At 43.9% G+C, this 26668-nt stretch overlaps 3 protein-coding genes across 6 annotated transcripts; 1 reads left to right on the plus strand and 2 right to left on the minus strand.

Annotated features, from left to right (window-relative positions):
- The first annotated feature begins 2480 nt into the window (after positions 1 to 2480).
- LOC121579519 (WD repeat-containing protein 44) lies at positions 2481 to 12418 on the plus strand. 2 transcript variants are annotated; one of them, XM_041894166.2, is made up of 20 exons: positions 2481 to 3081; positions 3862 to 3895; positions 4419 to 4496; positions 5005 to 5620; positions 5868 to 6001; positions 6321 to 6413; positions 6544 to 6680; positions 6900 to 6983; positions 7095 to 7201; positions 7306 to 7457; positions 9227 to 9365; positions 9508 to 9581; positions 9749 to 9865; positions 9964 to 10086; positions 10230 to 10421; positions 10592 to 10693; positions 10785 to 10900; positions 10979 to 11106; positions 11215 to 11361; positions 11754 to 12418. In XM_041894166.2, the coding sequence occupies exons 1-20, from the start codon at positions 3008 to 3010 to the stop codon at positions 11840 to 11842; spliced, it is 2736 nt and encodes a 911-aa protein (XP_041750100.1). In that variant the 5' UTR covers positions 2481 to 3007; the 3' UTR covers positions 11843 to 12418. The 2 variants fall into 2 exon arrangements, with proteins under 2 accessions (XP_041750100.1, XP_041750101.1); XM_041894167.2 differs by having other exon boundaries at positions 9508 to 9572.
- A 207-nt stretch (positions 12419 to 12625) lies between these two features.
- Positions 12626 to 22409, minus strand: LOC121579518 (U2 snRNP-associated SURP motif-containing protein). Of its 3 annotated transcripts, XM_041894163.2 has the most exons (24): positions 21987 to 22409; positions 21233 to 21326; positions 21038 to 21149; positions 20826 to 20935; positions 20676 to 20743; positions 20499 to 20593; positions 20322 to 20386; positions 20001 to 20166; positions 19668 to 19873; positions 18976 to 19019; positions 17830 to 17934; positions 17656 to 17722; positions 17377 to 17546; positions 17066 to 17228; positions 16871 to 16950; positions 16679 to 16766; positions 16429 to 16557; positions 16056 to 16251; positions 15898 to 15972; positions 15757 to 15820; positions 15484 to 15631; positions 15102 to 15212; positions 14697 to 14980; positions 12626 to 13070 (listed from the first exon to the last, which is right to left on the minus strand). In XM_041894163.2, the coding sequence occupies exons 2-24, from the start codon at positions 21317 to 21319 to the stop codon at positions 12941 to 12943; spliced, it is 2763 nt and encodes a 920-aa protein (XP_041750097.2). In that variant the 5' UTR covers positions 21320 to 21326; positions 21987 to 22409; the 3' UTR covers positions 12626 to 12940. The 3 variants fall into 3 exon arrangements, with proteins under 3 accessions (XP_041750097.2, XP_041750096.2, XP_041750098.2); XM_041894162.2 differs by lacking the exon at positions 21987 to 22409 and having other exon boundaries at positions 21233 to 21971; XM_041894164.2 differs by lacking the exons at positions 20676 to 20743; positions 21233 to 21326; positions 21987 to 22409 and having other exon boundaries at positions 21038 to 21142.
- An 88-nt stretch (positions 22410 to 22497) lies between these two features.
- Positions 22498 to 26668, minus strand: LOC121579520 (UAP56-interacting factor-like). Its single transcript, XM_041894168.2, has 9 exons — positions 26277 to 26668; positions 25568 to 25732; positions 25323 to 25447; positions 25099 to 25184; positions 24191 to 24263; positions 23840 to 23886; positions 23670 to 23744; positions 23389 to 23509; positions 22498 to 23234 (listed from the first exon to the last, which is right to left on the minus strand). Exons 1-9 carry the CDS (start codon positions 26395 to 26397, stop codon positions 23115 to 23117), a joined length of 933 nt encoding a protein of 310 aa, XP_041750102.1. The 5' UTR covers positions 26398 to 26668; the 3' UTR covers positions 22498 to 23114.

A 26668-nucleotide genomic window follows, 5' to 3' on the forward strand; every position in this document is an offset into this window, starting at 1 on the left:
TTGCTAAACACTGCTCCAATTGGGTTAACTTACTTTGGGGTGATTTTATCGAGCCTAAGCAAGGGTCATCATTACACTATTACTGTACAAATTAACTTACTTGGTGAATGGCTATTTGGACCCCAGGGAGAGTGGCTGCTGCCTTGGCAATTTGGGATCCTAATAAAATACTGTAATGTATTTTACAATACATGTGACTCCTTAATTAACAGCTCTGAAAGAAGTAGACAAGTGACCAAATCAGGTTCCATCTTTGCTTTATGTTTTCAGATCAGCGCATATGAAAGCGAGACGAGTAGAAGAGAAGGTGGGGGGGTGGGGGGGGGAACTACCAGGCAGTTGGAAGGAGGCAGTAGTGGTACCAATCCGGAAGCCCGGTAAGGATACAACGAAGCCAACAAGCTATCGGCCAATAGCTTTAACATCACATGTATGTAAGATTATGGAACGTATGATCACGGAGAGGCTAACTTACTTCCTGAAGAGCAGAGGGCTAGTAACGCCACATCAGAGTGGGTTCAGGAAAGGTAGGGGAACTATGGATCCAGTGCTCTGCTTAGAAGCAGAGGTTAGGAAGGCTCAGGTGAACAAGGAGACTGTTGTAGCTGTCTTTTTTGATGTGGAGAAGGCGTATGATATGATGTGGAAGGAGGGGTTGTTAATCAAGCTAGATATTATGAGGGTAGGAGGAAGAATGTACAACTGGATTATGGATTTCCTGTTTGGAAGGGCTATCCAGGTGAGGGTGGGGAAGTCTTTATCAGGCAGCTACTTGGTGGATAATGGTACACCGCAGGGGAACGTGATTAGTCCTCTGTTGTTCTCAATCATGATCAATGATGTTTACTCTCAGGTACAGCCGGATATAGGGAGGTCGTTATTTGCAGATGATGGTGCCTTATGGAAGAGGGGAGGAAATGTGCCATACATAGTCAGGAAGGTGCAGGAAGCAATTGATGAGCTAGCGCGGTGGGCACTAATGTGGGGATTCAGGTTCTCTGTAGAGAAAACTCAAACAGTGTTCTTTACCAGGAGGAAGGTGGGAGATGAGGTATGCTTGAGGTTATATGGGAGAAACCTGGAGAGGGTGGGGGCCTTCAGGTTCCTTGGGGTATACTTTGATACTAGACTGACCTGGGCAGAACACATTGAGAGAGTGGTGGGAAGGGAAAGGGATCTTACAGGCATGCTGGAAACATGAGCGAAGACAGAACACGAGCTTTGGGTGGGTGGGTAATACCCAGGCGAAGGAGATGGGACTGTATGGAAGGGAGTTTAGTCCAATGGTAGTTATTCCTGTAAATCCACCATGGCTACTCCCACCTCCAGTAGTTGATCTAGAAGTGTTGGAGAGACTACAGAAAGATAGGGAGGGTGTTGATCCAGCCGATATCTTTAAGAGTCATCTGGAAACTGTGTATCAGGATTTTGTGGCCATTTACACAGATGGTTCAAAAAATCCAAGGAAAGGACGTACTGGGTCAGCATTTGTAGTGCAGGAATGTGGGGTGGAAGTCAGGAAACGTATTACAGATCATCTGGCTGTATATACGGCGGAGCAGATGGCCATACTGTTGGCCTTGCACTGGGTGGAGGAAGCTAAGCCAGACAGAGTAGTTATTTGCTCTGACTCATGCACAGTGTTAATGAACCTCCAGTCCTTTAGCTCACGTAGCAGACAAGACCTGCTTCATGAGGTGCTACAAACCCATGGCAGGATTAAACAGATGGGTATTCGGATAATATTTACTTGGGTTCCAGCCCATGTGGGGGTGGAGGGGAACAAGGCAGTAGATGCACAGGCTAAACAAGCGCTTAGTAGTGGGGATGTTGATGTTGAAGTGTCAATGAGCAAGGCAGAGGCAAAAAGACTGATATTACAGTGATGGTGCAGAGATGGCAGGAGCAGTGGAATATAAATATTAAGGGAAGGCATTTATTTCAAGTACAGAGGAAAGTCAGGGAGGGGAGGACGGCAGGAAGGAACAGAAGAGAGGCTATATTTACAAGATTAAGGGTGGGACACAGCCAGTTGAATAAGACACTAAGCGTGATAGGAAAGCATCCATCAGGAAATGTGATTATTGTCAGGAAATCAAGACTGTGGAGCGTGTATTGCTACAGTGTGGGCAGTATCAGAGGGAAATGGAGAGGATGAGATTAAGTATGAGGGAGAAGGGGATACAGGAAATTAGTTTAAAGAGTATATTGAGTAGAACGTCGTTAGATATAGTATCACATATTTTGTTGTCTTTTTTAAGAGAAACTGGGTTGGCAGGTAGGATTTAGTTTATCCCCGTCACTGGCCCACACTCCAGTACGGTAGGTGGCGGTAATGCACCATAACGTTGGATGCCAACCGCCGATAAACCCCACTGAAGAAGAAGAAGAAGAAGAAGAAGAAGAAGAAGAAGAAGAAGAAGAAGAAGAAGAAGAAGAAGAAGAAGAAGAAGAAGAAGAAGAAGAAGAAGAAGAGAAAGAGGGGGCTTGGTAGCTGTCAGATAAGTTCTCGCGAGATTTCCGTATGTGCGTTTTTAATCTTTTGGGGTGTTCTTCTTCCTTCTTGTTTATGAAGCTACCCTAAATTTGGTGCGGCTGCAGTCCTTTTTCGAGGAAGACCGCGGGAATGGGCAGTCGTTTTAGCGTTGAACTTTAGTTCAGAGTATTTATTTATGAATTGATTCAAGAAACTTGGTAGCTAGCTAAAGACTGGGCCACCTTCTTCGTTAGCTAGCTGGCTACGTTAGCAATAGCGGCCAGTACCGGCAGTATCTAGTACACACAGGTGAGTGGCCTCTCCCACTAGGCACATTAGCTAGTAGCTAGCTAGCAACATCTGGGTGTATCCTAGTTTTCAGTAGAGTACCCTTTTTTATTTCCTGTACGAATTGTATGTCTTCATCACTTCAAACCGACCACATCTCAATATTTCCCTTGTTGGAGAGACACTGGCGTTGTATGCATCTAAACTAGCTAGGTAGCAAGCAAGTTCACGTTAGCTAGCTAAATGGCGTCAGATAGTGACACAGAGGAATTCTACGATGCTGCTGAAGACGTCAGTTTTACTCCATCTCCTAAAGTGTAAGTAACCTTTCTACTTACAGCTATTGCTAAAATAAAGCGATATCATGTGTATATACTGTGCTATTGGTGTTGAAAAACGTTCTCAGCTATGATGATGCTGGTCATTGAAATGAGTTCAACCAGATGTTCGCAAGTAAGAATTATTTTGCTCATACATTCAGTGTCTCTTCTCTAATAAAGGAACGAAAACATTAGCTATAATTATTTGCAATAATAATCATAACAACAACAACGATGCCACCTGTCTGTGGATGATTTTGACTTGCCTTATTCTACTCCATCTTTTTAATGAGGCAAAAGGTTGTGGGGACATCAATTGCAAAGGATAATTTTGTTTTCGCCATGACCATATAAGGGGTCAAGTGTAAGGGAGCGAGAGAAGTGTGATTGACATGTCTCTTTGAGACACTCTCACACACACACACTTTCCTTTATATAATTATAGTAGAGTGATTGGAGATAACATAGCTACAGTGATTTTGGCTTCAACTGTTGCTTGTTGAAAGGTTTATTTGAACTAATTTGCTCAAACTTAAACTAACAGGAGAACTACATATCCTACATGTTAAGAATAAATTGTCTTTACGGTTGTCCTGTTTTTTTGTTTATTGTAATAATGTTAAAACAAGCATGATTTCTTTCAAATCTCTCATCTGTTTTAGGTGTTAAGACCATATGTGTCTGAAATGTAGCCTAAGCCCTAGTAAAGGTCATTTGATGAACCATATCAGGACTAGTCTTGTGACTAACACTTACACTTGTCTTTTTATTACTTAGGACACCTGCAAAGTTTGTCCTTCCCACACCTCAGGTATCTATTCTTCTTACTAGCATTTGACAGTAAAAAACAATAATAATCTAAGAACCATCTCTTTTAAAAAAGCGTCTGCTAAATGGCATATTTTAAAGACTAGAGAGGGAAGTTTAACTTATGAGATATCAAAGACTGTAAGCCAGAGTGTTGGTTTTAGTTTAATCATTACTTAAAGGGCATAGCTGCTGGAGACTCTGGGTAACTACTTTCACATGAGCTAGAGGAGCGCCTTTAAGAGCTCTATTGGGGTTAAAGTTAAACCCAAAACACATCTTTACCCGGGGTTGTTTGCAATAAGCAGTTTGCTACTGCATGTCCTGAGGTGCCGATGTAATGTTTGCAGTGTTTTACAGACTCTATTCAGGACATTGTCATCCCATTTACTAGTAAAATAAAAAAAAAATCATAAGCACATCCCAGAATTTTTAAGTGTGTAGATGCACTGTAGGAGGTGCTAGTTTATAAAAGTAGTGTTTCTCCCTGTCACTGTCCTTGTAAATTTTGTTTTGTGTTCCTGCAGGGGGTGGTAGAGAGCCCAACAGTGGATGTGGCTGTTGGGCTGGCCCACCCTGAGGCACGCCAAGATGACTCCATCCAGGTACTCCCCCTCCTTATCTTCAAATCTAGGCTAATGCTCATTAATCCCTACTCAGATAGGGCATTGTGAATATGACATTATGAAAAAAGATAAGTTGGATTTTATTCCCTAGGATTTTTAATAGTTACTGATCCCCTGAGTATGTGTTGTTCATGTCTGTAAATGTGTTTTGATGGTTGCTGTGTCTTGGGCTCTATGTAAATGCTGCTAGTCTGTCACCCATGGTGTCAACAGGTGCTACGTTGTTTCTGCAGTAAATGTTTGGATGTGTGGCACGCCACTAAGTGGTGTAGGTCATCAACACATACACACAGTCCCTCAATGTGTATCTGTAATCCTTCTCCATGTCCCTCTCTCACCTTAAGTGTGGGGAAAGACCCCAACACTTTTATCAGAGAGAATACACTCATAGGACCACACAATCCTCATTAGAGAAACATCCTGTTATGAGTATATTATCCTTTTTGATGATTATATGTTTTCATCTGTGATGTCTTATCCCTCCTAGATCATCGACAGCATCATTGAGGAGAGCCAGAAGGGAAGTGCGGTGGAGGAGGCTCAGCTGATGGGGGAGAGGAATGTTGATACAAGGGCAGAGTCAGAGGTGAAGAACGAGACTGTGGCCCCTGTAGAACCAGAGCGTCCCGCTATGGAACCTCAGCCTGTGGTTGAGAGATCAGAGCAGCCACAGGAACAGCAGGGAGTGTGTTCCATGGCTCTCCCAGACATCCCCAGCCTGTTGGCTGGGTCACACGAGCACGTCCAGCCCCCAGACATCACCAGCGCCCTAGGGCAGGGGCAGAGTCAACCAGACCTCCCGCAGGACCTCCCTGACCTTCCCCGGGTGTCTGCAGACATGGACAGGGAGCAGAGACCAGCAGACATCCTAGACCAGGTTCCCCTTACAGACAAGCCGGCTGACTCCTCCGACCCAGGGCCTACTAAACCCCCACGGCAGTTCACTGTAGAGCCTGACATTGTGGCCAGCACCAAGAAGCCTCCACCCTCACGCCCACCCCCTCCCAGCGGAGCTCCTCCTCCACGGCCGCCACCCCCATCCCGGCCTGCTTTACCCCTCAGCAAGAAGTCCCAGGAGTGTATGAGGCCCACAGGACTGGAAGGTAAATAACACTTTGCTTGTTTACCCACACACTCAAGGTCAAGATAAAATGCTGAAAGTCATGTCAATTAAATATGTTCCTGCAGGGATTTAATACATTGAGCTGAACACATTGACCTCTCATAACTGTTCTCATAGCTGTTCACTTCTACCCCCACACCTACTCATGATAATTTAGTTGTGTAACCATGGAGACAAGGTGACTGTGTTGACCTTTAACCCTCTGTCTCTGCTGTGTGATTGGCAAGTGTGTGCAACGGAGCTGGAGGAGCCATGTGGCCTGGTGTCTCCCAGCAGCACAGTAAGGAGCATCACCAAGGATCTGCAGCACTCTCTGGACCTGGCCAGCGCCACCAGTGGGGACAAGGTGGTCACAGCACAGGTCAGTGGGTATTTGTTTGCCATGCTTTCCATTGGCGCAGTGCACAGGTCCACTTATTGCTGCCCAGGAAGCCAATGTATATATTCTTCTGCACTTGGTGAAAACTTTGTCCTGACGAAGACCCAGTTTGGAGTTCAAATGTTGTCCTCTTCTGATTAAACACTTTGGCCGCAGCATACCAGTGTGTGGATTTACTTTTTGTTCTTTGTTCTCCTCTTTCAACAGGACTTTGACCCTTGCAATTCGGAATACCCCTTTGTCTTAGAATTAACACCAGTGTAGTAAGTGTGTGTGTGTGTATATTGGTGTGTTCCCACAGGAGAATGAGGATGAGCAGGCATCCAGTCCCATTGGTGACACTTTAGGTCCTCAGCGTCCACGATCCAACTCTGGCAGAGAGCTGACTGATGAGGTACGTTTCCTTGTCTTGCTCTTTCATTCATCCAGCCTTGAGCCCCTTTGTACAGGTTTTGTACTCTCTACACATACCTTTTGAGTGTTTGTTTCTAATTCATTGAGTGGCTGGGCTATCTCTGTAATAGGAGATCCTGGCGAGTGTGATGATTAAGAATCTGGACACTGGTGAGGAGATCCCTCTGATCCAGGCAGAGGAGAAGCTTCCCACAGGGATCAACCCACTCACATTACACATCATGAGGAGGACCAAGGAGTACATCACGTAAGAACTGCTCTCCCATCACTCAGACTAGTACTCTAATATATCAGGGGCTCACACCAATCCTTGGGCTATGGTTGAAAAACGTACAGCTATATATTCACTCCCCTGTGCTAACAGATTGCTTTGGTAAGTATATTGGGTAGCACTCGCATACATTGAAAAAAAATCCTAATACAAATCTTGAGGAAGATGTCTGTCTGTTTTTTTTTTTCCTGTCAGGAATGATGCAGCACAGTCAGATGATGATGACAAGGCCCAGGCTCCCTTGAGCGACACAGATGGAGGGAAGCTGAAACAGAAAACGTAAGAAATGGCATGGTGCCCTGCCTCATGCTGTGGTTACAGTGTTTCCTCTGCTCTGACAGTCTGGGACGGTCTCATGGTGTTTTATGTGTCCTCTGTCTTCTATCCCAGCACTCGGCTGAAGAAGTTCCTGGGCAAGTCTGTGAAGAGGGCCAAGCATCTGGCTGAAGAATATGGTGAGAAGGCCGTCAACAAGGTGAAGAGTGTCCGTGATGAAGGTATGCCAACCCACACAGCCCTCCCCAATCCCATATCCACACATCTTACTGCTGCTGTTTAGTCACTCTGCTGGGTGCTGTCTCACTGTGTGGTTGTGTCTCAGTGTTTCACAACGACCAGGATGACCCGTCGTCCAGTGATGATGAGGGGATGCCCTACACCCGGCCTGTCAAGTTCAAGGCAGCCCACAGCTTCAAGGGCCCTTTCGACTTTGATCAGATCAAGGTGGTCCAGGACCTGAGTGGAGAGCACATGGTAAGATTGTGTGTGTCTTTTGAGTGTATGTTAATCTATCAGTGCTTTCTTTCCATTGAACAACAGACCACTTCCATGACTGAAGCATACAGTATGTAACCGTGAATGCAGATGTAAACGTGAATATACAGTGGGGGAAAAAAGTATTTAGTCAGCCACCAATTGTGCAAGTTCTCCCACTTAAAAAGATGAGAGGCCTGTAATTTTCATCATAGGTACACGTCAACTATGACAGACAAATTGAGAAGAAAAAAATCCAGAAAATCACATTGTAGGATTTTTTATGAATTTATTTGCAAATTATAGTGGAAAAAAAGTATTTGGTCAATAACAAAAGTTTCTCAATACTTTGTTATATACCCTTTGTTGGCAATGACACAGGTCAAATGTTTTCTGTAAGTCTTCACAAGGTTTTCACACACTGTTGCTGGTATTTTGGCCCATTCCTCCATGCAGATCTCCTCTAGAGCAGTGATGTTTTGGGGCTGTCGCTGGGCAACACGGACTTTCAACTCCCTCCAAAGATTTTCTATGGGGTTGAGATCTGGAGACTGGCTAGGCCACTCCAGGACCTTGAAATGCTTCTAACGAAGCCACTCCTTCGTTGCCCGGGCGGTGTGTTTGGGATCATTGTCATGCTGAAAGACCCAGCCACGTTTCATCTTCAATGCCCTTGCTGATGGAAGGAGGTTTTCACTCAAAGTCTCACGATACATGGCCCCATTCATTCTTTCCTTTACACGGATCAGTCGTCCTGGTCCCTTTGCAGAAAAACAGCCCCAAAGCATGATGTTTCCACCCCCATGCTTCACAGTAGGTATGGTGTTCTTTGGATGCAACTCAGCATTCTTTGTCCTCCAAACACGACGAGTTGAGTTTTTACAATTTTGGTTTCATCTGACCATATGACATTCTCCCAATCCTCTTCTGGATCATCCAAATGCACTCTAGCAAACTTCAGACGGGCCTGGACATGTACTGGCTTAAGCAGGGGGACACGTCTTGCACTGCAGGATTTGAGTCCCTGGCGGCGTAGTGTGTTACTGATGGTAGGCTTTGTTACTTTGGTCCCAGCTCTCTGCAGGTCATTCACTAGGTCCCCCTGTGTGGTTCTGGGATTTTTGCTCACCGTTCTTGTGATCATTTTGACCCCACTGGGTGAGATCTTGCGTGGAGCCCCAGATCGAGGGAGATTATCAGTGGTCTTGTATGTCTTCCATTTCCTAATAATTGCTCGCACAGTTGATTTCTTCAAACCAAGCTGCTTACCTATTGCAGATTCAGTCTTCCCAGCCTGGTGCAGGTCTACAATTTTGTTTCTGGTGTCCTTTGACAGCTCTTTGGTCTTGGCCATAGTGGAGTTTGGAGTGTGACTGTTTGAGGTTGTGGACAGGTGTCTTTTATACTGATAACAAGTTCAAACAGGTGCCGTTAATACAGGTAACGAGTGGAGGACAGAGGAGGCTCTTAAAGAAGAAGTTACAGGTCTGTGAGAGCCAGAAATCTTGCTTCTTTGTAGGTGACCAAATACTTATTTTCCACCATAATTTGCAAATAAATTCATTAAAAATCATACAATGTGATTTTCTGGAATTTTTTTCCTCAATTTGTCTGTCATAGTTGACGTGTACCTATGATGAAAATTACAGGCCTCTCCCATATTTTTAAGTGGGAGAACTTGCACAATTGGTGGCTGACTAAATACTTTTTTCCCCCACTGTATATTCATGCATATTTGCTCAACCCTTGTTCTGTTGTCTGGTCCTCAGGGTGCAGTGTGGACCATGAAGTTCTCTCACTGTGGGAGGTTGTTGGCGACAGCAGGCCAGGACAACGTGGTGCGAATCTGGGTTCTGAAAAATGCCTTTGACTACTTCAACAACATGAGGATAAAGTACAACACTGAAGGTGGGTAGATCATGACCCCTAAAGAAGGGCTGAGCTCTAATGTTGTCTCTGAGCAAAATAGTTTGTCTGCCACACCTTTGGTAAATGTAATGGTTGTTTGATGTGTTTCTCATGGTTCTTCCTTATGTTCTCTCTCAACCAGGTCGTGTGTCGCCCTCTCCCTCTCAGGAAAGCCTGTGTTCCTCCAAATCAGACACGGACGGTGGGGTGAGTAAGGTTAGGACCCATCAGTGACATAACCAGTCATGGTTAGAGTTGAGGGTCAGCTGTAAAACATGAAGAAAGTAACGTTATGGTCAGGGTTGCTTAGGGTAACTATACCAGTGTTACTGTTGAGACCTCAGCCCCAGCCTGACAGACAAGAGTTCCTCTTTTGTTCCCAGATGAGCAGTGTTCCTGAAGACCCCGATTCAGAGGACAAGAATCTCCCCTTCCGCCAAGTCCCCTTCTGCAAGTACAAGGGTCATACGGCTGACCTGCTGGACTTGTCCTGGTCAAAGGTGAGACTCCACAGGCCTTTCCTCTTCCCCCTTTTCAAACAACACTCCCAAATGCCGGTACACTGTGTCCTAGTATTCCCTGTGTTCTTTGATTCCAGAACTACTTCCTGCTTTCCTCGTCAATGGATAAGACGGTCAGACTGTGGCACATATCTAGGAGAGAGTGTCTATGCTGCTTTCAGCATATTGACTTTGTCACAGCCATCGCATTCCATCCTAGAGTAAGTGGGCCTCTATGAGCTTGTGTGCCTTTTGTCGGTGCATGTTTAGGTTGAAGTATGGACCTTTTTTAAGTGCAGAGTGAGTTGGCTACGTTTGAGTTCTGGCTCTGTTCACCAGACTGATCATCTGTTATTTCTCCTAGGATGACAGGTACTTCCTGAGTGGCTCTCTGGATGGGAAGCTGCGTCTGTGGAACATCCCAGACAAGAAGGTGGCCCTGTGGAACGAGGTGGATGGACAAACACGCCTCATCACTGCTGCCAACTTCTGCCAGAACGGGAAGTACGCTGTCATCGGCACCTATGATGGCCGCTGCATCTTCTACGACACCGAGGTACAGTGGAGGGAGACGTACTGATCCTCAAGTTTGAAGGGCTAGTGAAGAATCATTATTTCAGCCTATGTTTGATTCTTCTTTGAGTATTACAATGGCAGAACATAATTATGAAAATGAGGAACATTATAGAGGGTTCACCATTTTTTGAATGTCTGTTCTTATTTCAGCGCCTTAAATACCACACCCAAATCCACGTACGGTCGACCAGAGGCAGGAATCGAGTAGGACGGAAAATCACAGGTATCGAGCCTCTGCCTGGAGAGAACAAGGTATAGCCACGCTCCTGATGCCCTTTCTACAGACATGCCTCTCTGGCGATGACATACTAGTGACAGCTAAGTCTTTTTATTATGTTGGTAGATTCTGGTAACCTCCAATGACTCCAGGATCCGCCTGTATGACCTGAGGGACCTGTCTCTGTCCATGAAGTACAAGGGTTACGTCAACAGCAGTAGTCAGATCAAAGCCAGCTTCAGGTGAGAACGGCTCCTTCTCAGTCTGGCATGTTCTTGTATGTTGTCGGTGAACAAACTGTCACTTTCCTTATTTTCCAGCCATGATTACTCATTCATTGTGAGTGGCTCAGAGGATAAGTATGTGTACATCTGGAGCACCTATCACGACCTGAGCAAGTTCACCTCTGTACGACGAGACCGCAATGACTTCTGGGAGGGAATTAAAGGTACCTAGATACTGTAGTGGTGCTCAGCTCTTTACGGTTGGTGATATGAAACACTGTCAGTTTGATTGTAGTGTCACTCCACTAAGTCCAGTCTCTGTTGTCTTTCAGCCCACAATGCAGTAGTGACATCTGCCATTTTTGCGCCACATCCTAACCTGATCGTCCCCCAGGAGGCGGGGGCAGAGAAAGCGGGGGCTGGGGCCGATGCAGAGTGTAAGAGCTTGGACTCTACTGACTCGGAGACCATTCCCTCAGGTACAGTATGCTGATTTATATACCTGTTTATGTATGCTGAGAGACTATTCAGAGCAGCGACTCATTAAAGTTGGAATCCTTAATGGTCAAACTGCCACGTCTGTTTGGGATATTACAACAAAGAAGTTACTACAAACAACAAACACTCGGACATCATTGCGCGAGTGATAGAACAGAATATGTACTGCAAATGTTTTTCTCACGCCGCCCGACTCTCCTCACCTCCGTTTTGTCCACAAAACAATAACAAAGTGCTGGGGCAGCCGTGGCGGTGTTTCCCACTAATGCGGATTCCATCTTTAAGAGTGATAAATGGATGGTATGATGAGTTGAGTGGATAGAAAAACACTTTGTATAGTTTCAATGCTAAACAGGGTATTTCTCGTCCACAGGGGCTCTGAAGACTGATCATACAGAGGTTCTGCTCTCTGCTGACTTCACCGGCGCCATTAAGGTTTTCATCAATGTAAAAAAGTACTGAGCAATTCAGCCTGAAAGGCTTCAACCTGAACCCTTACTGATCTGTCCGCCAATGTACAGTCCTACAATGGAAGCAGAGCAAACCGCTGCCCTACCAACGCTTCTAAAACCGGCCAATCGCCTACTGGTGAGTGCTCCGGGAGGGAGGAGTCATCCTCCGGAGAACAGGGACCCTAAAGTAGAGGATGATGGGAAGGTGGAGGAAGTGAACTGTAAATGGAGGAAGCAGCTCACTGATGTCCTGTCACATTTTGTTTTTCTTTTTTAACAAAGAACAAGTGTGCACTGTGTTTTGAAGTAAAGCAGGTTTGTGAGACAGGGTCGGACTGTATATCAGGACCAGAAACTGGATCTGGTAACTGAGGGATGGATGGTTAAAATACACTGTAATGTAAGCTATTTGTCAGAGTGTAAGGGGTACACTGTCTTACTCTTAACTTTACTGCTTTTCTAGTTCCCCACGATCCTCCCTGCCAGGAATGACTGTCTTAAATTTTACTAAATAATCATTTCAGTTGCAAATCTTCATTTGTCTGTCAGTGTGTATTGAAAAATAAAATGGAACCACAGATTTTTTTTTTTACATTGTTTATGATTCACTTAATAAAGTAATGGTTTTCTCATTTATAATGTGAGCTAATTTTTCCAATCAAGATGAGATTACCTTTATATTGAGGCAACCTTTCAATACGGTTTAGAAACGCTGAATGACTGGACAGGAGACAAATGTGGTCATTCAATAATGGTGCCCTCCACTAATTCATTCCCCAGCCTGGACAATAGACACATTGCCAATAGTGATTTATTGTGACGTCTCAGGGACTAGTCGCAATCTGAATGGGGTTTAAAAACAAATAGCAAAACAAAGAACTGTACAAATTAATGTTCAAACGTCATCTTACAAAAATTTGCCAAATCTTGACATTGGTACGGAGGGGAACAAACAGCTGTCAGTTGGTCTGCAGAGACAGTTCAGAGGCATTGTGGGGAAAGAAGCGCGTAGTGGTGCTCTGTCATGGTACGCACTGGCGGAGCAGGGCAGTCCATGGGAGCCGCCTTGCCACTTCAGGGGGAGAGGCATGGGGTCCAGGCCTCAGGATCAGTGTTTGCTCTTCTTTGTCTTTTTGTGGGAGCGGTGTGGCGACCGGGAGCTAGACCTCCTCCACGTCTTCCTGGCTGGCGAGGGCGACCGGGACCGCTTGGACTTCTTGGGAGACTTTGACTTTGTTCTGTTGGACAGGTAGGGGATAAGAGTCAGTCAGCACATATACCGTGCCTTCGGAAAGTTTTCAGACCCCTTGACGTTTTCCACATTGTTAGGTTACAGCCTTATTCTAAAATTTATTATTGTTCCCCCCCTCAATCTACACACAATACACCATAATGACAAAGCAAAAACAGGTTTTTATAAATATTTGCTAATTTATAAAAATTATATCACATTTACATAAGTATTTAGACCCTTTACTCAGTACTTTGTTGAAGCACCTTTGGCAGCTATTACAGCCTTGGGTCTTCTTGGGTATGATGCTACAAGATTGGCAAACCTGTATTTCGGGAGTTTCTCCCATTCTTCTCTGCAGATCCTCTCAAACTGTCAGGTTGCACAGCTATTTTCAGGTCTCTCCAGAGATGTTAGATCGGGTTCAAGTCTGGGCTCTGGCTGGGCCACTCAAGGACATTCAGAGACTTGTCCCGAAGCCACTCCTGCGTTGTCTTGGCTGTGTGCTGAGGGGCGTTGTCCTGTTGGAAGGTGAACCTTTGCCCCAGTCTGAGGTCCTCAGCGCTCTGGAGCAGGTTTTCATCAAGGATCTCTCTGTACTTTGCTCCGTTCATCTTTGCCTCGATCCTGACTAGTCTCCCAGTCCCTGCCGCTGAAAAACACCCCCACAGCATGATTGTGCCACCACAATGCTTCACCGTAGGGATGGTGGCAGGTTTCCTCCAGACGTGATGCTTGGCATTCAGGCCAAAGAGTTCACTCTTGGTTTCATCAGACCAGATAATCTAGTTTCTCATGGTCTGCGAGTCTTTAGGTGCCTTTTGGCAAACTCCAAGCAGGCTGTCATGTGCCTTTTACTGAGGAGTGCCTTCCATCTGGCCACTACCATAAAGGCCTGATTGGTGGAGTGCTGCAGAGATGGTTGTCCTTCTGGAAGGTTCTCCCATCTCCACAGAGGAACTCTAGAGCACTGTCAGAGTGACCATTGGGTTCTTGGTCACCTCCCTGACCAAGGCCCTTCTCACCCGACTGCTCAGTTTGGCCGGGCGGCCAGCTCTAGGAAGAGTCTTGGTGGTTCCAAACTTCTTCCATGATGGAGGCCACTGTGTTCTTGGGGACCTTCAATGCTGCAGACATTTTTTGGTACCCTTCCCCAGATCTGTGCCTTGACACAATCCTGTCTCAGCGCTCTACGGACAATTCCTTCGACCTCACGGCTTGGTTTTTGCTCTGACATGCACTGTCAACTGTGGGACCTTATATAGACAGGTGTGTGCCTTTCCAAATCATGTCCAATCAATTGAATTTACCAAAGGTGGACTCCAATCAAGTTGTAGATACATCTCAAGGATGATCAATGGAAACAAGATGCACCTTAGCTCAATTTCGTGTCTCATAGCAAAGGGTCTGAATACTTATTTCATTTTCTATACATTTGCAAACATTTCTAAAAACCTGTTTTCGCTTTGTAATTGTGGGGTATTGTGTGCAGATTGGGAGGATAAAAAAAATATATATCAATTTTTGAATAAGGCTGTAACGTAACAAAATATGCAAAAAGTCAAGGGGTCTGAATACTTTCCGAAGGCACTGAATGCTGAACACACATTAAATAGAAGAAAACAGGCCTTACTTTGAGGGAGAATTTCCTCTGTATTTCTGTGTCCGCTCCTCTGTGTCTCTACTACGGCCCCTGTCTCTGCTCCTGTCCCGATCTTCACTCCTTTTACTCTTCTCCTTGCCCCGTCCTTTACTGCTCTCCTCTGTCTTGTCTCTCCTCTCCTCTGTCTTGTCTCTCCTCTCCTCTGTCTTGTCTCTCCTCTCCTCTGTCTTGTCTCTCCTCTCCTCTTTCTTTGATCTGTCTTTTGACTTTGGCGTGGATCTCTCTTTCTTCTCCTGGTCATCCTTATCAAACTCCTGAGGATCAATTGCAGCCAGGTGAGTTATTTTGTAAAATGTACAACTGCAGCTTTATGGTCCCTTGACCATTTTCTTTACTACTGGGCTTGTATGAAATTGAAGTACACTAAATACCCACCTTTTGTAGCAGCTTGTTCCTGTAGTGCTCTACCTGTTTCTGCATGTTCATCCTTGACTTCCTGGACCTCTTCCCAGTCTCCAGCTCATCCTGGAACTTCATCACCTTCACCTGCAGCAAAGACAATATTGAGTGAGTACGAGATACTACACGTACATTCGTACACTAAGAACAGTGGGTCCAATTGTTGCATCAATTAATGGAAATCAACTGCCTTCAAGAACAGAATATTAGTCAAGCGTATTTGGGTTTTAGAAAAGCGCTATAGAGAAGACCTACGTATTATTATCAATATTAGTCGGTTGGTATGGTCAGAATGAATTACTACTGCAGTGGGTTGTGTATGGTACTGTGTTGGTGCCACTAGACAGTGTGTGCTTGCCTCCAACTCTCTCAGCCTGCTCCGCTTGCTCTCGGACATCTCAAAACTACTGAGGGAGCTCTTGAAGTCAGCACTGTCGTACTTAGATGGGCTGTCATCATCGCTGCTGTCACCCTCTGACTCCCCATCTCCTTCCTTAGTGTTAGCGCTGCAGGGGAAGAGACGATGAGAGTCTACAGCAGGACTGCAAGACAGGCTACATGATGGTAACTCTGAAAAAGCCTTCCCAAAAATGTTAACATCTTTTAAAGATGGCTTTCACCAGGTTCTTACCTTACATTCAAGTTGTTCCCAGAGTATTGCTCTCCCACAGTGTCCCATTTGGATTCAGTGTTAGCTGAAAGAGGAAGAGGCAGTGTGAGGGTTAGGAGTAGAGATGTGATTGTGGGGTTTACAGTGCTGACAGTACAGTACCTTGTGGGAGAGCTTCAGCATCGTCCACCCTCTCCCATTTAGACAGAGCCACTCTGGAGTGTGCCAGGTCATCCACTGGAAAACACAAACTTACATCAAGTCCACAGCTTATAAAGCTTGTAAGGTTTTTTTATAGAAATTCGGCCAGATTGACCTACAAGGCATTCCGTCGATGTCATCCATGGGAGCGCCCAGGGGAACTCCGTCAATGTCATCAACAGGCACCCCATCCAGGGAGGCAGGGTCCCAGGCCAGGGGCGAGCCGTCGAGATCGTCCAGCGGAGCTCCGTCTAACGGTGCCCCGTCCAACGGTGCCCCGTCCAATGGGGCTCCATCCAGGTCTGGAGACACCATCTGAGGTGAGATACCCAGCCCACATAAACCAATTACGCTAAATTCAGCTCTGCTTCTAGCTGCATTGTATATTTACACACACTATCAGAGAATTTAAGGCATCAGTCAAATAGGCATTGATCAAAACTATTTTCCATATCTTGTCCAGGAAGGGTCCTGTCCTGATAGCCAGCTCACCTCTACCCTCTCGATCACCTCCTCTCCTGCCTTGACCAGACCCAGAAAGATATTCTGCAGCTGGATCAGGTAGGGCTCTGGGTATATGGCCCAGTCTTCCCAGGCCCTGAAACAGCCCATTATCTTTTGCTGAGGAGAGAAGACAAATATAGGTGAGTGTTAATGTATTTGCTCTGGCCAAAGCAACAACAGCTCACAAGCAAGGAAAAAGGTAATAAAGCATTGTCATTTTTTAAACCACACTTATTACCTTGAATTGTTCAGCTTGTAGTCTTGCTTGTATGTTTCGATATGCATCACTAATGTCACCAAATATCTGAGGCAATTTTGCTTCAAAACTGAAGGAACAAAGAAACAGTGAAAAACCTTAGATGGACACAGTATGACCACTGAGCGTGTGTATTATATAATTACAGACTTATCTAAAACAGACTTTTCTTACTATTTGCGATAATAAGATGCATTGGCAACTTTGGCACAGGAGTTGTACAAGATGTCAGATACCAGGTACAGTCTGGCAATCTGTGGGAATAAAGATGGACATGACCATTGTGAGTAACATGTCATGTGAATGTGGTTGATCATGCACATGCGAGACTCATAGGATAGACCCCTGTACAGGAGGTGGGTAAGGAACCTTTTTCTGTAGGGGTGTCTGAAGGAGAGAGAGGGACTCTGCGATGCACCCCACCACCTCCTCCGCTGCTTCTGCTCTCTCCAGACAGAACAGCATAGCATCACCAACGTCCTCCCTACGAGGGGTGAGCCCTCTGAGCAGTGTCTCCAGTCTCTCTCTGTGCCTGGAATAAACACACAGGTTTTGTTGCCCGGAGAAGGTTGAATTTCACCAAAGTCCGTTTTCCCATAACATGTAACATTCATCAGAGAATGCTTTTCAATCTGCCTCAGAACCTCCCTCCCAGCCCCTGTAGGTACAGCTACACTCACTCGGTCTTGAGCTGGCCCTTTTTAAGCTCCTCCTCCTGAGAGGGAGACTCGTCCTCCTCTCCCGCCTCCTCATCTCCATGGAGGTAGGGGTTCAGGAGGGGCGGCCTCCAGATGGAGCCCCCACGGAACATCCGGAAGTCTGCCGTTCTCCACTCACTGGGGGGCTCGCCCTGGGGATGGAGGGAGAGGGACACGGATGAGGCACAGCAGTGAGTAGAGTAGGGAGATGGACTCATGGCCATAGGGGTGTAGCCAGGACAGATTAAGAGCATGACCTACCTGGAGAATGGAGTAGAGTTTCCAGCGGTAGTACACCTGCTCTTGGCTTTTGTTGTCAAACAGGAACCTGAAATCATCAACAACAACAAAAAACAGTTTAAAGATTAGTTTAAAAATACATATGACAATTGATATGACAAGAGGGAAAGGGAACGCTCAGCAATGGCACCTTACCTGAAGTCAGGGTTGTTCTTCTCTTTGCTCATAATGATGGCTTCAAACATGGGTCCCTCACGCACCACAAACTCTATCATCCTGTGGATGAGGCCTAACAGATTTCTGTGGAGTAAAAGGAGAGGGGATGAGAAACCAGATGCGGTGACTTGTCCCCCATCATCCAGACCAGTGGCCATGTCAAAGCTCTCACTGCACACTGGCACAAGCCCCTTAACCTCTCTCTCTGTCTCTCTTCTATAACATTGTCCCTCTGCCATCATTTGTCACAGCAATGTTGAGGATATGTTGTGTGTTGTCTGCCCACACACGAGTGAGTGGGGGAGACTGTCTGTCCCTAGTGTGCAGAAGGTGACCATGCCGTGTTTCCTTGTGTCATGTGTGTAGAATATTTTTCTTCTCCCCCAAAATAGTAAGTGTATAAATGAAAAAGTGGGACTATATATATATATATATATATGAGTGACAACATTACTTACTACTATTAGCTACTACTGATTTTAATCTAAAATGCATCTGCCTTCTAGCTGTATCGGTCTGCAGTGTCTCAGCCAACCCAGGTAGGAAGAACCACGGTTGCCACTGAAGTTAGTACCAGTATGTTGGATATAGGCCTAACTCACTGACTCCAACACTCACTTAAGTCTAACAATCTATTTTCCCGACAGAGGATTACAATGGTGTCATTTACTAATCTAATGAGGATGACATGAATTAATAAACTGAGGGCTTTGCTTACAAGGCCAAATATTCACTTTAACCATGTTCAACTGAGACCCATGGCCCCCCTACTAGTCATATACAGGGCCCCCAGTCCTAAGCAGCAGGGGTTACCAATTCCTTGAACATAGGCCATGTTGTCAACAAGATGGCTTAATGCAGACCAATGTTAGAACAGGACACAAACTATGAGACACATGTAGGGAGAAAAGCACAAAAACAGTGTTATGTTCTCAGCTGTCCTCTCCCATTAGTCATGTACATACAGACGTAGCACTTAGGACTGGGGCTTCCTGTCGGTCACATACGTACACAGGAACAGTACACCAGGGCAGGGCCTCTGTCCTCTAACACTGTGTTCTGTCTGTGAGAACGGCTGGTCAGTCGTAGTAGCAGTAGTAGTAAGAATGGATAGAGAGTGTGTACCTTTCTGTTGGGATAACCACTTTGACTACGGCTTCGGACAGAGTCTGTTCGTGAAGTCAAATCAAATAGTGAAGATATAAAAAAAGTGAGTATATATACAGATGAAACACTGCAGGATACATACAGCATAGAAAACGACGATAGCAGTAACAGCTATACATTATTTGAATGAGGGAAAAAGGTCCCACATTCGAGAGACGGCTACACTATTGTTAAAGTAAATGATCTATACTATACCCCCACCCTCTTAATTTTACAATAACATTTTGATTGCATATGGTTCTGTAACAATACCTCATAACTCCATCTGGGTCAAACCCCCTGCCTTAGGACATATCCTAAAACTAAGACACTACTAGTCTAAGGAATAGATTCATAACATGTCTATACATGCACCACAGGACAAACCAACTAGAATTTAAACTGAGAAATGGAACTCGGAACTGCTACTTCAGAATATGACCGTCACATGGTCTTGTTTGTGCATTTAAATGCAGTTCTGAATTCTAGATCAAATTTTAAGCAATGTCCAATTGATTGATCCTATGATAAATATCACCCTGCATAGGATATCTACTACAAACACACCTAAAATTGGCAAATTAACTGTAGTGTAAAACAAAGTAAAAAAATATAACCTTGAAAAAGAACCATGCATACACCCTACAGTGTTCAAAAAGGAGCCAACCTACCTTGTCAAACTCCTCCTTGGACCTGCCCCATGGCTTGGTAAAGTCATTGCGGAAGCGGTCTCGGGGCTGAGCATTGAAGGGCAGGCCAGAGGGGGGTGGGGGGGTGGAGATTTTCAGTACCCCTATGGGTGTATAGAGAGGCTGGGGAGGGATGCGAACAGCTTTCCCCCATCCCAGCTTCATTTCAAAACCCATAACCATTTTACCTGCAGAAAAAGAAGTAATGATCCTACATGAGCCAAGGACATAGTCAACGGAACACTTGACAGGGCATTTATCATCTGGCAGTGTTTCCTGTATAGTATGTTTAATATTCTCTTATCACAGACTCACCGTCTAGAGCAGCCAAGGCCCTCTCTGCATCTTTCCTGGTCATAAAGGCCACAAAGCCTCTGTTTGTGACCCTGGTACGTTCCTCATCACTACGGGGCCACATGATCTTCACGCTTGCCAGGGGACCATACTTGCCAAACTCTTTGCAAAGCATTTCTTCATTCATCTGTCACATTATATAAAGTATCATTTCAACACAGTTTCACAAGAATGCAGTCAGCATTTAAGTAAGTTGAATTTATCCCAAACAAAAGAAGAGCAAGATAGACTGAATCTTTATCTCCTTTGTCAAAACATCATAAGCAGATAAAGTTCCTTTACCTTTGGGTTAATGCAGCCAATATACAGGTTGGTTGTGTTCGGTGTTGCTGGGTCATCATCAAATACTGAAAGAAGACATGTATATTCCGCTAAACATGTAAAAGCTACTGAGGGTTCATCTTTGATTTGGACTAAGGCCATTATTTTTCCACTGCATGGGACAGATCTGGCACTTACTTGATCGTCGTGTTAATGGTATGTCCAAGTCTCCATATCCTCCTCCAGGCTCATTTTTCTTATTTTTGTACCTTTCTTCACGTTCCTCCTGTATTCTATGAGAACAGAGTCATTTCATACAAAAAATGTAAACAACAAATTGGTAAAATAAATAGTGAAACAACATCAAAAACATACTGCTTTAGCTCCTCTTTAAAAAGTTCAAGGTTGCTCTTCTTCTTCTCCTCCGTCTTCTTTTTAACAATCTGTGGACCAGACAAACATAAGGGGACAAAATAATGTATAGTATTATCTTGTATACAGTAGTAGATTCACATGGACACTCACAGGCCTTCTGATTTCAGAAGAGTGTGCTGGTGAGACATTCTGGGACACTGAAGTAAACTTGGTGTTCGGTCGGTAAAGCTTGCTCTTTTTGACTTCTGCTGCTTCCTCTTCTGCAAAATAATTCAATAGAAAGTGTAACCATGTAGCACTAAAATAAGTGTTCACAACATAGACCCCACCAGAGCTGGATTAGCCAGCATGTTTCTGCTCACCTTTAGTTGCATTCACGATCCCCCCACGAACAAACGTTTTCACCCCACTTTTGTCGTTACTGTCAAAAGATGCTAAGAACTCTTCAAAAACTTCAGCTGCTTTTTCTTCTTCCTGGAAATGTGATATTGTTTTAAAATTGTAAGAATAGACCTACACTTTGTTGCAGATATCTATAAATGGGTCAAATCTCTTACCTTTTTCTTCAGATCTTCTTGTTCTCTCTTGGTCAATGTTCTCTTAACACCTACTGGTTTCCCTTTCTTGACATTTTTGTCTGCCATGCTGATACTGCAAATAAACGGAAATACTGTCAGTGTCATGTTGAGAAAATGTAGATACATCCGACTCACTCACACACACCTGTATTTTTTGTTGTTGCGAGGTACAGTTCTTCTGGAACTGTGGGTACCCATTTGCAAAAGCTCGCAGTATGCAACTTCATGTACACTTATTACAACTGCAGATGCATGGATCTTAGTAAATAGTTAGCAAAGATCTGTAACGTTAGCTAGCCAGGTAAATAACTTAGTTGTCTAGTTAGCAGTAGCGAGCTTGATGTGGCCATCCGCCTAACATTGTAAAGCTGGCTAGCTACACGTCATCATATTTGTTGACTGTAACTTACCTGCACATTTCTGTCGCCAGATACGAACCCTTGTTAATTAATATCTAGCCAGCTATCATTTGCCCCTTACTCTAGTTAGCTAGCTAACTCCGTTGATACGAGCCCTGACAACCTCCTCCCTCCCTCCACTACAATCACTGTGGCTAGCTAGCTAGCTAGGCCAGATTTCGCATGCATGTCGTGTGATCTGGCGCAAAGCTTTGCTACGGCGATAATTTTTTATTTACTGCAAGATTTTTTTTAAATAAAATAAATGCTTGTTTTGAATGATCTACATCGCAATAAGTATGGATCATTGACACTAAATGTTACACATTTCTTACCGTAGAAATGTACAATGCGTTTGTTATTGCTCCACCATTTTGAATAGACAAAAATGGACATAGCGGAAAAGTGATGTCACTTCTCACTCTGACCAATAAAATGGTCGTCACTTGTTAACACAGCCACAAAGTCCTAAACTCCGCCCATTTCTACAATTGATCTAATCTAAACCTTAACCCTAACCACACTGCTAACTTTATGGCTAACCTTAAAATAAGACCAAAAAGCACATTTTGTGTTTTCATGCATTTTTTACTATATAGCCTGTGCTACTTTGTGGCTGTGATATCTAGTGGACCCCCCCACACACCTCCACTTCAGTTTGTCGGCGCTTTCAGTCGGCTATAATAAAATCATCAAATCATAACAAACATACAATGTGATTTAGCTATGTAATCTATTTCAGTTAATCAAATCTATTGTAACAAAAAATGTGGCTATGTGATCTTTACTCAATACATCTGTAAGTCCAAGTAGGCTACATGTATAGAAAATGTATTGATGACCAAATAAATGAAACATTTAATTATATTACGTTTTTAAATAAGTAGCTATATTTCGTAGTTAATTTACAACTCATGTGAGCAACTGAATGACAGTAAGTAAACAAGCAAATCGAAGGACACAAGTTGCTCACGACTTCATACAACTGTAATAGTCTCATTTAAATTAATGTTTGACATTTTATCAGTACATTTCCAGAGGCGCTGCTGTAAACATAATGTAATATGGCCTCCATATACATGCCAACCCCATAGGAAAGTGCTATAAATACTTTGGGTAACAGGCTGAGGTCACTGTCCTAACCTCACATGGTATTTCCCAAAATAAATGTGTGTCTACTGTCTATTTGAAGAGTATATAAATCTGTGTAGCCTGTCACTTCAGCGCTTCTTTATCACTTGTGATTTTGAGTTCTGTATTAATTGAATGTCTAGCCTTTTCCCGAGGTCAAAACAGTTTGTAAACAAGAAAACAAGAAAAGTAATTAAAATGTGTGCCATACATACTAAAATAAACATCAATATAAAGTGTCTTCAAAACGTGAGCATATTGGAAGGGTTAAGAGGGTGATTAATAAGATGCTTTTGATATAGGTTACAGACAGCACAGATCCTCAACAATGATCACTGTAGTATGACAGTCCGGCCTCTGCCTCTTCCCCTGCCACTGCCTCTCTGTGGACCCTGTCCTGGGCCTGCCCAGATTCTCATACCAGTGAAGCGGTCATTGAGGGTCACTCCTGTCTGAAAACCAGGAAACAGTCACGGTGACATAATTATTTATAAAGAGAAGGTAGCTGGTGGAACGACCATAGAATTAGGAATTAGAATCAGAATTTCACAAGATCTCTATGCTAAAGACATCGAAACGTTCTAAACACTGGTAATGGCATATCACCTGATTTATAGTGGCCTTGAAGTTAAATCTGAGAGGGATGCCTTTGGGCTGGGGGGACGTCCCACCCCCTGTCCCTGATGGACTGGATCGGTCCATCACTGTGGCCTGCTTTACCTTGGCCCTGAGAGAGATCAGGTAAAGACACAGGACAGATAAGGATGAGCTTTTGTAGCCTATCTGAATGCACATAATTAGAAATAAAACCTTTATTTTGTACAGAACCCACAAAAGCCTTTCAGTAAAACAGGGCTGCAGTGTGTACTACTGTATGTGCAACTCACGCCTGCTCCGAGTTGGCTTTGGAGTTGGGAAGTGACACCGTCAAGGTAGAAACACCGGAGGGCGCCTTTTTCCAGCTATATCAGGTAATGTTAGAGCATATAATGATGAGCAATACTATCAATATAATTTTGTTTATTTGTCACAAGCAACCACAGTGATGTTATCTCACCTTCTAACCTTTTGGTACTTATCAATTTTTCCATTTGCTGCAGGAAACTAGAAGGAGGGGAAAGATGAAAAATGTACATGTAAGGGTTTATTTTCCTATCATGCTGTGTATTCGTTCAGATTAATTAGTAGTTATTAGACACTGTACTAAGATCATCTATTGCAAACCATAAAAAAACAGTATTCATTGAACAGTACTCAGTAATATGCCTTGTTTTACTCATGCTGAACATGACCTCTGTTTGCATGGCTCTTACTATAAGTGCAGTGATACATTCATTCCTCTGAATAGCATTGCATGGCCTACTATGGGTTGTGTATAAGTGTTATAAATGTGAAAATAACAAAATACCCCTCTGTTTAGGACAAATGGCTTTGCACTGCCCTGTCTCTGTTTGGGCTGGAATGGTGGCTTCTTCTGCCCTCTGAATTGGGGAGGAGGCGTAACACGGTGACACAAGAATCATACCCATTAAGAGACTGTACAAATCAAATGAAAAAGACAAACAATATCCCTAGCGAAATCCCTAAGAATAAAAGTACATGGAATTACGAACAAATGGAATCAATGTGTTTCACACATTACATTTTAGTCGTTTAGCAGACGCTCTTATCCAGAGCGACTTACAGTTAGTGAGTGCATACATTATTTTTTTTATTTTTTTCATACTGGCCCCCCATGGGAATCGAACCCACAGCCATGCTCTACCAACTGAGCTACATCCCTGCCGGCCATTCCCTCCCCTGCCCTGGACGACGCTGGGCCAATTGTGCGCCGCCCCATGGGTCTCCCGGTCGCGGCCGGCTACGACAGAGCCTGGATTCGAACCAGGATCTCTAGTGGCACAGCTAGCACTGCGATGCAGTGCCTTAGACCACTGCGCCACACACATAAACCTATCTATCAAAATCATATGTCATAACTCAGTAAATTGCTAATATAATTTTACATATTGGAAGAACAGTAGTCTAGGCATACATACATTTACATAAGACTAGAGTAGGTTCCCAAAGCTCAAGTCCTCTGACCCTGAAGCTACTAATTTGAATGTTTCTTAACTGCATAACGGATGAACAAATTTTGTGTTTACAGAAACATAATATAATGGACATACATTCACATCATGTATATATTATACACACATAAAACCCATGCATACATAAAACCCATGCACTCAGAGAGAAGGAAAGCCATGTCAGAGTCTATGAGAATCTTATGCATTATAAAAGTGCTGTGATATAATGCTGTGCATGCTGTACCTTCTCAAAGCTCCTGGAGGACCTCTGTATGGTTGATAAAACGCACACTTGAACAACGGTTTATGTTTTCCAAACTGTGCTCCTTCCTTATGGTAATAAAACAATTAATTACCTTTTGTCATATCTGACCAATAACTTGGACTAAACAGTATGTGTACTTACTACATTGTATCATATTCACATATTGGAAAAGTACAATTGTCAGTCATTTGCTGTGCACATACCTTTGTGTTAAAAGGAGGTCTTTTTAAAGGGCTCACACCTTTGAGGTGATGTGTTCCAAAGGGAGTCTTTCTGAGATATGGTTTTACCCGGTAGTAGCCAGGAATGTACCGCGATTTGTAGGGTCCTAAAAAAAGAATTATAGCATAATCAGCTCCTTTCTCAAAGAGTGTGATGATATGGTAATGATGAATGTCTTCATATGGAGGGATATGCAAGCGATGAGTGACCAATACAGTAGATCTACCTTGCTGGAATTGATAAGGGCCTCGTCTGAAAGGAAATGTCTGCTGTTGTCCTGCCCTGTCCAGTTTCTTGAGGACAGTGTTTTTGTTTGTGGTACGTCGGTCCCGGGCCTTGTTGGCAGCCTTATTTGCCTTGTTCTTCTTTTTGTTCAGTTTGATGATGTCATCTGGGAACAGGAAAGTAAAGCTGTGTTTTGGATGAGGGTAGTCATTGACAATTGAAGCATGCACTCCAAGCTGAAATCACTTACCTTCTCTTGTCATTTGAGAAGCTGAATCCATTACGTGTAAGGGGAGCTAATGTGGTTCAAAATTACAGTGGCATTATGTCTGCGATGTTCAATACAATATAACAATAATGGATGAGCTCCCCTGAGATCTCACCAGGATGGGGTTTTAATAGCAGGCCTACATCTCCATTAAAGCACCACAGTTTAAAGTGGCATATTACATAAAGACTAAAGGAGAATAAGAAATCAGTTTGTTGATGTGTAGGCTATGTAGGTTGTGGTGTAGGGCCATATCAGACCAAGATGCCTACTTATGAGTCAAATTAAAATATTGTTATTGTTCAATAAGATTTAATAATAAAGCAATTCTTGTTGCACTATGTAATATATTAAGACATGACCTTGACTATGCTTTGTTTAATGGAACAACATTTGATTGGTTAACATGCATATTGCAAAGAATCATGAGGAAATGTCCAACCTAGTGACAAGTCAATCTTCTCTGATGTGCGGGGCTGTTGCGCCTCTTGCGGTTCTGACTCCTCCATAGCAGTGGGTTCAGGTTTGGCGGTGGCTGCATCTGCAGTGGTTGTGATGTCCATTATTCCTGTGTCGCACGCAGGGGCAAACCTTTGACGCACTGTATGGACTTCTCACTTATTATGGTCTCAAATGTACCCTACGTTTTCCTCCACAAGTAAAGTAATGATAATTCACTGGTAATTATGCCTAAGACTTAAAATTAAAATTAAAAAAGATTGTAGACTATATTTTACTCAAACTTCTCTCATACATTGAGGCCCTCTTGCTCCTAGGCAGCTGGTAAAGTTTGTCTGTTGCGCTGATAATGTCCAGAGAAGAGGCAACCCAACC

Source organism: Coregonus clupeaformis, chromosome 13, assembly GCF_020615455.1.
Source record: "Coregonus clupeaformis isolate EN_2021a chromosome 13, ASM2061545v1, whole genome shotgun sequence".
NCBI classification, from domain to species: domain Eukaryota; kingdom Metazoa; phylum Chordata; class Actinopteri; order Salmoniformes; family Salmonidae; genus Coregonus; species Coregonus clupeaformis.